The 12357-nt window shown below is 36.1% G+C and overlaps 2 protein-coding genes across 3 annotated transcripts in view; one reads left to right on the top strand and one right to left on the bottom strand.

The window, feature by feature from the left end:
• The first annotated feature begins 973 nt into the window (after positions 1-973).
• Positions 974-4238, top strand: LOC116031790 (disease resistance protein RGA2-like). Its single transcript, XM_031274095.1, has one exon. It carries the CDS (start codon positions 1027-1029, stop codon positions 3994-3996), a length of 2970 nt encoding a protein of 989 aa, XP_031129955.1. The 5' UTR covers positions 974-1026; the 3' UTR covers positions 3997-4238.
• A 5047-nt stretch (positions 4239-9285) lies between these two features.
• Positions 9286-12357, bottom strand: part of LOC116031791 (probable LRR receptor-like serine/threonine-protein kinase At5g45780) — a 3845-nt gene continuing 773 nt past the window's right edge. For both annotated transcript variants that reach the window (XM_031274096.1, XM_031274097.1), the window contains exons 3-11: positions 12233-12304; positions 11865-12008; positions 11690-11761; positions 11547-11606; positions 11128-11201; positions 10896-11045; positions 10461-10799; positions 9963-10354; positions 9286-9835 (exon numbers count right to left, since the gene is read on the bottom strand). In XM_031274096.1, the coding sequence (XP_031129956.1) occupies positions 9503-9835; positions 9963-10354; positions 10461-10799; positions 10896-11045; positions 11128-11201; positions 11547-11606; positions 11690-11761; positions 11865-12008; positions 12233-12304 (1636 nt within the window). In that variant the 3' untranslated portion in view covers positions 9286-9502. The remainder of the gene's footprint in view (positions 9836-9962; positions 10355-10460; positions 10800-10895; positions 11046-11127; positions 11202-11546; positions 11607-11689; positions 11762-11864; positions 12009-12232; positions 12305-12357) is intronic.

Genomic DNA, 12357 nt, shown 5'->3' with positions numbered 1-12357 from the left:
TAACAAAATTCATTCCGTGCAACACAAATATGAAAATACTAGTTAAAATTTAATAACATAAAATAATTTATGATTACTTAAATAATACTACGTAATAAACAATTTAGAGCTTCCTCATCAGTGCACTTCTATTGATTTTTGTAGAGTATAAAAACTAAACATAGGGTTTTAGCTAATGGGAGAGGAAGTTTTTGAGGAAATCTTTTTTTCTTTTGCAAGCGAAAGTTTTTGTTAATAGAAAAAAAACAAAAAAAGCGCACAAGCGCACGGTCACCCCAATGGGCGATCACTCTGAAATCAATCTTTAGTAGTATTTTTTTTAAAGCTGGCCAGCCTATTTTTATTTTTATTTTTTAAAAAGTTTTTCTTCTTTAATGTTGTTTTTTTCTGAAACACTGTTTAATGTTGTTGTAAAATTCATAAAATTTGAAAAAAAAATTATGCAATACTAATGTAATATATAATTTTGATACCTTATTATTAGAATTAAAATTTTAAATTTATTTTAATGTTGATATGTTTAATTTAAATATAATAAAAAATAATATTATAATTATAATTTTTATAATGATAATAAATAAAAAAATAGTAATATATAGTGGAGTAAAACGTTCAGTGCATATAAAATTGAGAAAAAACTTAAAATTAATATGAAGAATGATTTTTGAGATTAAGTTAAATAGTAAATGATGGATGAGGTAGATGTTGCCCGTGTTGGGAAAAAAAAACTGAGGAAAAAGATCCTATGCTCTTACAGTGAGTAGTCCCATCAAGCATTCAAAACTTAGGTCCAACACTCAAAGAGTAGTCCCATCAAGCATTCAAATCTTTCCTTCTTTTTAGGTCCCATACTCACAGAATCAGCCTCGGCTATATACGCTGACTCAATAATTTAAATTCTTAAACATTATTCATTTATTCCAACTAAAATATTTTAATTCCAACTATATTTTTCAGTTACCAAAATTTGCACACCCATACATTAGCATCTCTCAAAGTACCTTTCAACTACAGAGTCAACGAACCATGGCCGACGCTCTCATCTCCACTGTTGTCGAACAGCTGATCAACATCCTGAAGCACCAAGCCCAGGAGCTAAAAAGAGCTTTGGGTGTGGAGAAGGAGATCGCAAACCTCTCATCAAAGCTCGAGAATATCAGGGAGGTATTGGATGATGCAGAGAAGAGAAGCTTTAAGGATAAGGGCATCAAGCTCTGGATTGAAAATATCCAAGACTTCTGCTACCAAGTGGACGATGTTCTGGATGAGTGGAGAACCAGAAGTCTGAGACAACAGATCGAGAGTCCCGAGGCAAGTCGCAGCTCTTTCCTGCCTTCGCGTTCCAAATTCAAAAGGTTTGTTATGCATCGAGACATCGCCAAGAAAATAAAGGAGCTTGATTCAACACTTGATCGGATTACGAAAGAGAAAGGTCAGTTCACATTTGATTCTGCATCTATAACACACACTTCTGCAGCATCACACTCTGATCAGGAATTGATGCGAGTCACCACTGCGTTTGATGTGGATGCGTCACAGATTCAAGGTAGGAAATCCGATGCCAGTGCTTTAATAAGCAAGTTACTGGAGAATTCTGGAGAAGGAGCAAGAAATGGGCCCCTTGTGATTTCCATAGTGGGCACGGGAGGGATAGGGAAAACTACCCTTGCTCAACTAGTCTTTGAGGATGAACAGATCAAGACTCATTTTGGGGATGAAAGGGTGTGGATTTGTGTTTCCGACCCCCTTGACCAGATCAACATTGCAAAAGCCATTGTTGAGTCAATCACTAAAAGCTCCACGGATCTGTCCCAACTCCAACTGTTACTGGAAAAGATCAAAAGCACTTTGTCTGGGAAGAGGTTCCTTCTTGTGATGGATGATGTGTGGACAGAGCAGTCTGCAAAGTGGGAGCCATTGAAGAACTCTCTCAAGGATGGACTCCCCGGGAGTAGAATCTTGGTCACCTCAAGAAGTGAGAGGGTTGCTAGAATGATGGGAAGTGTGTATCTGAATAAGTTGAATCTAATATCTGACTCCGAAGCTTGGTTGTTGCTTTGCAGGATAGCATTTTCTGGGAGAAGCGAAGAGGATTGTGAGAAACTGAAAGATATTGGTCAGAAAATTGCTCAAAAGTGCAAAGGACTGCCCCTTGCTGTTAAGGTCATGGGAAGCCTGCTACGTTTCAAATACACTAGAGATGATTGGCAAAATGTTTTAGACAATAAAATTTGGGAGTTGGAGGAAGTGGTAACAGAACTCTTCCCTCATTTGTATCTAAGCTACAATGATTTGACCCCAAAGATGAAGCAATGTTTCTCATACTGTGCTGTCTTTCCCAAAGATTATAAAATGAAGGTAGATATGCTCATCAGAATTTGGATGGCACAAGGTTATGTGACGACGGAATCAAAAGGCAGGGAGTTATTTGGGGGTTTAGCAATGCGCTCTTTCTTCCAAGATTTGGAGAAAGATGACATGGATTCCAACATTATCAAATTTTGCAAAATGCATGACATTGTGCATGATTTTGCCCAGTTTCTTACTAGAAATGAATGCTACAATATTGACCAGCATGAGGATAAGGTTGGATTTAAAAATCTACGTCATCTTCAGTCATGGCAGGACACTGGTAGGAATATGAATCTCCCTTCCATTTGTGATATTGGAAAACTTCGTAGCTTTTTTGCTGAATACCTTTCTCCCGCACAACTTACTCTTGATTTGTTTAATGGTCTGAAATCTGTGAGAGTATTAAGATTGCATGGTTGTAAGTTGCAAAAACTCCCAAAGAAGATAGGAAATTTGCTTCATCTAAGGTACATTGATTTAAGTGCGAGTGTTGTAAATGAGTTACCAGATGCAGTTTGTTCTTTATATAACTTGCAAACTTTAGATCTTAGAGGATGTTGGAAATTTTCTAGACTGCCTGATGGGATTGGAAATTTGCGTCAATTAAGGTACATTAATTTAAGTTGGAGCAATGTAGAGACGTTGCCCGATACAATTTGTTCTTTGAAGAACTTGCAAACTTTAGATCTTGGAAGATGTTATCAATTTTCTAGACTACCTGATGAGATTGGAAATTTGAGTCAGCTAAGATACATTAATTTAAGTGAGAGCAAAGTAGAGACGTTGCCCGATACAATTTGTTCTTTGGAGAACTTGCAAACTTTAGTTCTCAAAAGCTGTGAGCATTTTTCTAGACTACCTGAAGGGATTGGAAATTTGATAAACTTGAGACACCTTAACATCAGAGACACCAATAGGCTGGAGATGATGCCCCAAGGTATCGCAAAGCTAACTCAGCTTTGTAGTTTAAGTGGGTTTAAGGTGAGGAAAGAGTCAAGTAAGTTGGGATACATGGAGAAGCTGAACCAACTCAAAGGGGAGCTGTCCATAATTTTTTTGTGCGATCTGAATAACGCAGCAGATGTGGAGGAAGCAGAGAAAGCAGAATTGAGAAACAAGAAGCATATTGAAGACTTGCGATTGGATTTCAGTGGGGGAGTCGATGTGGGAATAGATGTGATGGAAGCTCTGAAACCACCTCCGGAACTGCAAACCTTGGAACTTAATGGGTACGGAGGAATCCACCTCCCTTCCTGGATTTTACTGTCGCTTGATAATCTACGGATCCTTAGAATCGATGAGTGCTTAAATTGGTCATCTTTGCCTCCATTAGGCAAACTGCCTTCTCTAGAGACTCTTCGAATATGGTGGATGAAAGAGCTAAGATATGTAGGGAGAGAGTTTTTGGGAGTAACAGAAGTAGGTGGTGTTGCATTTCCAAAGCTGAAGAAATTGAAGTTCTCATATTGTGAGGAGTGGGAGGAGTGGGAAGACTTGAAAGAAGAAGCAACAATAATAATAATGCCATGCATCAGGGAGTTGCTACTAAAGGGATGTTGGAAACTTAAGACAGTGCCACATCACCTCTTAAGTAGGCTGGAGTATTTGAAGATCGAAGGCTGTCCGCATCTCAAAGTTGAATAGATCGAGTGAAATATGTAACACTCCACATGCCGATCAGGTGTCAAAATGGTGACGTCATTGTACTTTCAGGTAAGGCCGCTGCTTCTACGGGGTGGAAGTCGTACTTGTAACCTTGTGGTTATCAAGTTAACAGTCCGACCAACTTGATCATTTGAGCAAAAATTATCAAGTTTATCTCTTTTATACTTTGAATCTCTACTACTTTATATATTTATTAAATTATCAAGTTTATCTCTTTTATACTTTGAATCTCTACTACTTTATATATTTATTCGCTTGATGTGAAGGTGTGAACTAAATATATCTTGAGTTTTGTTATACCTATTTATAATTATTAAAGTGTGTTTTAATAATTTGTCTATAATATAAATGATTTGCAAATTGTGTATATTTATCAAGCTATGTTTTGAAGAGTTATGATATAATTTCTTACTATTGACTTGAGCAAGATATCCTTTGACATGTCTAAGCTTGTGTATTTTATGACATGGGCCACTAATGTATGTATTACAAGAAAATTGTTTCTTAATCAGGTAAACTTGTTTTCAATTTTTTTTTTCAAAAAAAGTCATCGTAATTTTTTTTTATTGGTGTGAGATTTCTTATTGCGGCCTTTCATTATTTTTCGGAGATAAAAGCAAATTATGATGGCATAAATTTTATTGGTGTGATTTCTTATTGCGGCCTTTCATTATTTTTTCGGAGATAAAATCAAATTATGATGGGATAAATTACCATCAATAATAAGCATACAATGAGAATGCATTTACCCATAAGTTATTTCCCAACCTCTACCTTTCGCCTCATTGACACAAACAATTTTTGTTATATGGTCACCTAATGGACGCATCGATAATGTTTTATTAGAGGTGAAGTGTGTAGCATATGGAAAATAATAGATGTACTCCTATAGAGTATAACTCTGGTCACATATATAAATTTTATTAGATAAAGAAAATTGAAAAAATAAAGATAGTTGTCCATTATGTTTTAGATGTAGTATTATTTGTAGCATATATGTGATTGCAATTATAATAATTTATATTCAAATTTAGGTATTGTACCATTTGGGTCCATTTGCAAGAAGTTGAGAATTTCTTGTGGAAGTATTCCTCTATATTAAGACTCTGCTACACAAGTTGCAACTCAAAGATTTGGTCTTTAGAACAAATTTGCATCCCTTCAACTTTTTTTTTCCTAGATTTATGTGTCATTTCACTTTTAGCATTTTTTTCAAAACATCCTCGCTGGTCTTATCATTATTGTGGCATAACCATTTTTAGTCATCCGTCAATAAATATATTTAAATGATATTAAAATAACATTATAAACCACTCAAAATTTTCTTTTTTTTCCTTATTGGTATTATTTAACCACTCAAAATGACGTAAAAAATCCCCTTAAAATTGGAAATGAATTGAATCAAAACACATTGGCTCAATATTCTACAGGATACGAACACCAATAACATAGGCTCTGTTTTTAAGATTTTTTTTAGGAGCTTATAGCTTATTTTAGCTACTAATAAACTATAAGTTCTGCTTTGTAATGTTATCAAAATAAGAGTTTAATTTGAAAAGTTATTTTAGGTAACTTTTAAAAAATAAGCAAGTAACTTCTTAACTTTTTTTCATCTTTATCCTTATTATTTTAAATAAATGACATCTTTTACCCATCTTAATTAAAATTATTTTAGCATTTTCTCTTCAATATGTTTGGTTGTAATTTCAATTTGACATTTGTGTGTTTGAACATTAATTTTTGTATGAACTGTAAATATTTTTTTTTACTTTATATATTTTCAAATATATGTTCTTACTATATTTTATTAAAATATATTGGTTTCATTAATTTATATTTTAATATGTAAACAAACCTATTTAAATTTAAAACTATTTAAATTTTATGAAGATTTCATTTTTAGCCTTTTTATATTTATCAGCTTATTAAAAAGTTAATTTTACCAAACACTTTTAAACATAACAGCTAGCTTGACATCTCTTTATATTTCAGCTACTAGCTTGTAGCTATTCAGCTTTGAGCTACATTTTCAGCTAGGTTTAATTTGCCAAACATATCCATAGTCTATTATATTCTTGGTGCTGAAAAAAATCATCATAATTTGTCTTTAATTTTCATTTTTTTTCAATCATTTTTTTTTACTACATGCTGTTAGAATTTTTAGCAGGTTAACAACAAGTTTGTACTTTTTAGGACGCCATATGTAATTTTTACTTTATATTATTATTATTATTATTATTATTATTATTATTATTATTATTATTATTATTATTATTATTATCCTACTAAGCATTTGACGAAAAAAAAATCAAATGTACAATACTAATTTGAAATAAATAAAGAAAACTTACCGGTAAATTGGCAATGCTTAGGTGGAGGTGACGTTTTGGCGTCGGTAGTCGTTGTTGTGGCAGATGAAAGGGCAGCGACGACGGCTGAACGTAAGAGGAGGTCGGAAATGGCGGGCGCCTGTGGTTGAACGCGAGAGGGAGGCAACAGTGACGGCTGAACAGAGAGGAGGCAATGGCGGGTGAACGCTAAGTTAACTAGAAACAGCGGATGGCAATCGGCGGGTTGCTGGAGGAAGAATAAATCTGGGGTGCAGATCGGAGTTTTTTTTTTTTTTTTTCTTTTTGGGATTTCGAGGGTGCAGATCTGGTTTCGCGATCGCGGAGGGGAGGGGGGAGTTATTTCTTTTGATTTTCCATGGCACCCTCAGGGGCGTGTGTCGCGGAAAGTAATATATTATTTTAATATATAACTGTCGGCGACACTTGCTTGGAGTTGGTGCAGCGGAAAGTTAAATATTAAAATAATATTTAACTTTCCACCCAAGGGTGCCATGGAAAGTTGGCACGTTTTTTTAATTATTATTTTTATTTTTAAAAATCTACTACACCTTTGACTTATGTATTTATTTACGGTATTGACACCGTTTTTTTTTTTCCTTACTTTTCACTACACCTACATTAAGAAGTTGTAGTGTAAAGTCATCTTTATATTTTAATTTTATACTAGTGACATCATGGAGTAAAATCAAATGCATATGATGTGCGTATTTGGAAAAAAAATTAAAGGTAATTCGAGTTTGGGAAATGCTTTTCTGATGCTAAACGTATTTCTCAAACTCGATTTTTCTATTTTTGTCAAAAATGTTTTTATCCTATTTTTGTCTCCTGTTTTATAGTTTGTCACATTTCAGTCAAAAATCTTAAAATTTAAGGAGTCCATGTAGTAGAACTCTGTTCTATATAATCTAGCTTGCATTGATATGTTTTGAACTACTTATTTAAACATTAGATATTATCACATACGCAAAATGTACATAAAAAACTAAGAGTTTTTTGCATTTTTTTTTGTTCTTTTAGCAACTTTGCGCCTCGGAGGTGTGCTTTGCTACTTGGTGACGAGGCGAGGTGACGAGGCACGGTGCCGAGGTGTAGACCTAGGAACCAAGTGCCGAGGCCAGGTAAGGTGCCTCGTTTTATTTATTTATTTTATTTGATAAAGAGCATACCGGGGTCGAGGCGCGGTCGAGGCCTTGAATTGTGGCTGAGGCGACCTTGGCCTTGTATTCTCTCTCTTCGCGAAGACTCCACCTCTACTCTTGAGGAAGCGGTGGTAGGGCCTGAGCGCGGCTTCCATCCACGATTGTTTTTGATCTGACTACAAAGATCTTCCTGCGGTCATGGTTGCCGTTGTAGCTCAAGTAACAAGAACTATGGGAGCTACTAGATCCTGATCGAGCCATCTCCATTGATAAGTTCATGTTCTGTAGTATGTAAAGCTTGCCTGAGATTTGATCTCAGCTCTTAACAAGAGCACCAATGGTAAGAATGTTACCAGTGTAATATTAGATAAGTGAGTAACGATAGTGTAGTACAATGAGTAATCAGTTTCAGTATAGTAGTATTAGTGTGTAAGAAAATCGAGTCCCCCTACTTGCTAATGGTCTCAGCTTTTATACTGTAGAATAGTGCAACGGCTCCCTCCATAAGTGCTAAGACTCTTCAGTAATTGCTACGCGCCATCTTTCGTAACTGCCCTTTGATGAGGCGGGTATTGGATTATAAGAATTGCTCCTCCTCTTAACTCTTGATCGTTACCAACTGACTATACTGCGGGTCAGTCCAAATGTACTTCGGGTCGAATCTAGCACTTTGTCTAATTATTCTGTCAACACTTATGTGAGATCGTCTCACGCGTCTCAATTTGTGAGATGGGTATAATATTGATGTTATAATTTATATAATTCTATATCGATCCAAATATTTTTAAAATACTATAACAAAATTAATTCCGTGCAACACACGGATGAAAATACTAGTTGAAATTTAATAACATAAAATAATTTATGATTACTTAAATAATAATAAGCAATTTAGAGCTTCCCAGTGCACTTCTATGGATTTTTGTAGAGCAGAAAAACTAAACATGGGTTTTTAGCTAATGGGAGAGGAAGATTTTGAGGAAATCTTTTTTTTTTCTGCAAGTGAAAGTTTTTGTCAAGAGAAGAAAAAAAAAACATAGTTTGCTCAACGCACGATCGCCGGTGGTTGATGGTTTTGTTTTGTTGGCAGGAATTTTGCCGGAGGATCGTCGGAGTTGGCCAGAATTCCTTTTAACCTGCAATTATAGGTCACAATTAGGTTAAATGGTCTATTTGCTCCAAAATAACAAGTTTGAGGGCCTAATTGGAGTTTTTTTAAGTTCAAGGGCCTAATTGCATATTTGAGTATAGTTTAAGGGTCTATTTGACCCTTATCCCTTTTTCTTATTGGTATTATTTAACCACTCAAAATGACGCTAAAAATCCCCTTAAAATTGGAAATGAATTGAATCAAAACAAATTGGCTCAATATTTTACAGGATAAGAACACCAATAACATAGGCTGTGTTTCGAAAGATTTTTTTTTAGAAGCTAGTTATGTTTGGTAATGTTTTCAAAATAAACTAGTAGCTCAAAATAAGAATTTAATTTGAAAAGTTACTTTAAGTAGCTTTTAAAAAATAAGCTAGTAACTTCTTAACTTTTTTTTTCCATCTTTTTATCCTTATTATTTTAAATAAATGACATCTTTTACTCCTCCCAATTAAAATCATTTTGGTCTTTTCTCTTCAATATGTTTGGTTGAAATTTCAATTTGACATTTGTATGTTTGAACATTAATTTTTGTATGAACTGTAAATATATTTTTTTTACTTTATATATATTTTTACTTTATTAAAATATATTGGTTTCATTATTTTACAAAAATAAAAAAAAAATACTGCCCAATGAGAAATTAATCTGAATACAAATATTATGTATGGTTGCTCCATAATAAAATTAACAGTACTAACCACATATTCTATGTGCAGACTATGTTGATGTGCAGAGAAGCTTACAAGCAAAAGCCTACCCAAAGACCAAAGTTAGTGTTCATCAACAAATGCAATGCCTTATCTGCAGAGGCTAAGCACCAGAAGAGAGAGAGAGTGTGTGTTATCTAGGCCCTGAAAGCTCTATTGCCTCAATGATGAATGATGATTCCTCAACACTGCTGAAATTTCGCGAAAAACTAAAAGCTCTTGTTTCAGAGGCGGCAGCGTTGCTTCCTCCGCCCTGTGAATCATCCACAACGGGGGGAGCCATCTGCCCCGCGATGCCTTCAAGGATTCGCGACACTTGAGACATCTTAGGACGCTGGTTCGGGTTCGGTTGTGTACACTCGAGGGCAACATCCACCGTTTTCTCTAGCTCCTCCGTGTTAAAGCATCCCTTCAGATCCTTGTCGACAATCACTTCCAGCCTCTTCTCGTCGTATAAGCTTCTCACCTGTGAAATCGAATGGACCATTAATAGCCCGAAGGCTTCAATCTTTCAGAACTTGATAACAGCATCAGCTAACAGTTATTTACGAAATAGGGCCAAAATCAAGTAAGTAGGGGTGAAGTGAACTTACCCAGTCAAGGATTGTGCCTTTCTGAAGCTGAGCATTACCCGCGTTTAGCGCCTTTAGCCCCGTAATGAGTTCCAAGAGTAGAATCCCAAACCCAAACACGTCGGATTTTTCAGAAGACTGTCCAGTCGACAGGTACTCGGGTGCAATATGTCCTATGGTGCCTCGGACAGCAGTCGTGACATGAGACTCTCTGCAGTCCAAGAGCTTAGCAAGCCCGAAGTCCCCAACAACCGCCTCAAAGCTCTCATCTAGTAGAATATTAGCAGCCTTGACATCCCTGTGAATTATTCGAGGACTGCATTGTTCGTGCAGATATAGAAGCCCCCTTGCAGCTCCAAGAGCAACACGCATCCGTTTGTTCCAATCTAAAGACGGTTTATCTCGACCGATGTCTGTTAATGAAAGTGAACAGATAAATTGTCTGTTTTTCATGCTTCTACTATAAATTCAGAAAACTTGAAAGAAATAATCAGAGACAACTTTTTGCACAAATTAAACCTCGAAGGCGATCAGCTACGCTTCCATTTGGCATGAAGGGGTAAATAAGCAACCTCTCTTCGGGTGTCATACAGAATCCATATAGGCGCAGAAGGTTCCGGTGCACAGCCAAGCCTATCATCTCAACCTCAGTTTGAAACTGCACTTCTCCAGTGAAATTTGGATCTTTCAGTCTTTTGACAGCCACCACCGTCCCATTCGGAAGATACCCTTTGTAGACAACCCCAAATCCACCCTGTCCTAGAATGTTTTTAGAGCTGAAGTTTCTCGTCGCATTTTGTAACTCCCGGAAAGAAAACCTCTTCAGGTGGCCAATAGCAAATTCATAATCTTGTTTCACTGAAACATTAAAAAAAATTATCAGTCTCAGTTGAGTGCATTATTGGGAATGCTTTTGGTAAGGAAAGAAAAAATCGTCTGTTCATTCAGAGGTACCATAAGATGTGAATAGGAGACGACGAGACCTGTGCCAATCCACCCATAAAACGAGTAGCATTACAGAAACTACAAACGTGCAACTGACCCCTATGATAGCAGAGATGATTCGTCTGTGATGGTTGCTAACTTTCTTTGTGGAAATCGTATCTGCAAAACCAAACGTGTTATTCACTAGGTCCAAATTTTATAAAGTACACTAATTTCAGCAAGTATTGCATATACACAGTACCATTTACTGGTTTTGCAACACCCATACAAGATTGAGTAGACGATGAAGTGCAAAGAAATCTGTTTCCTGCAATACTATAACAAAGCATATTCCCTTAGTGTAGAAAAACAAGACAGCATGATTTATTTAACAAAACATATGCCCTCTGAATGAAAGTAGTCCATTAAATACTTCATGCTTGTTAAGAGTCGCACCTTGAAAACTAAGAAACATATGGGTTTATATGGTCATGACTTAGACTAGTTAACTGATTGGATTCAGTCTTTTAGTGTGATTTGGCTCATGTGTATTACAGCACAATTTCACAGTCGAGTGACCTTGGCCCAATCTTAGATTTTAACAATAGCTGAACAGCTATGGAAGCATAACTATGATAAGGTCGGGTCATGAAACGTCAATTATTATTTTGCACAACTCACCTATAGCCTTTGGCCAAAATGTTTGGAGTAGGGCCACTCAGGTTATTGAACGACAAATCCCTACACAAACACATTTGCATATATAAGGCTCTCGTTTCTGCCTTGTATAAGAACACGCATCTCATATGGGATGGAAGACATACAAGAATGAAAGACCTGAAAGATTTGCCACGGGTTTAGGAATGCGCCCCGACAATCTGTTTCTGTTAAGCCTCCTGAAAAGTTGCCATTGCCAGGGGATTAGAAAGTTTTCAAGATTTGGTCATCACTATAATTATCAAAGTACCGAAGAAAATTCGAGATTCCAAACTCACTCACAAGTAACTTAAACGGGTCAGGGAACCCAAAGAGCCGGGAATTTCACCATCAAACAGATTACCAGACAGGTCAAGGGTCTGCAATTCTGGGAGTTTTCCAATCTCGGCAGGGATGGGACCAGATATCTGGTTATTCTGCAATAACCTACAATATATGTCCAACCAAAGAACCTTGTCACAACAATAAAAGAATTGATGAAGCTAGCAAAGGGGGCAATTTTGTTACAACTCTAATACAAATATGTTCAACCAAAAGTCATAATAGTAACACAAATTTGTCTGATAAAATTCCCAGAATGTTTTAGTAATAAGCAACAAATACTTTCAGAACATCCTACAAAAATTGCAAAGGACTAAGAATGCACTTACATTGTTCTAAGGTGAGATAAATTCCCAATGCTTGGTGAAAGCAATCCAGATAGACCCATACTAGCCATTTCACTGCCAAGCAAATTAAACATTAGAACTGGAGGGGGAGTGGGGTGGGGGTGTTG

This window comes from Ipomoea triloba, chromosome 10 (assembly GCF_003576645.1).
Source record: "Ipomoea triloba cultivar NCNSP0323 chromosome 10, ASM357664v1".
NCBI lineage: Eukaryota > Viridiplantae > Streptophyta > Magnoliopsida > Solanales > Convolvulaceae > Ipomoea > Ipomoea triloba.
The sequence above is the reverse complement of the archived record's forward strand: the minus strand, read 5'-3'. Positions and strand labels throughout refer to the sequence as shown.

Coding starts and splice junctions, on each gene's coding strand:
- LOC116031790 (XM_031274095.1), top strand. CDS start 1,027: ATGGCCGACGCTCTCATCTCCACTGTTGTCGAACAGCTGATCAACATC.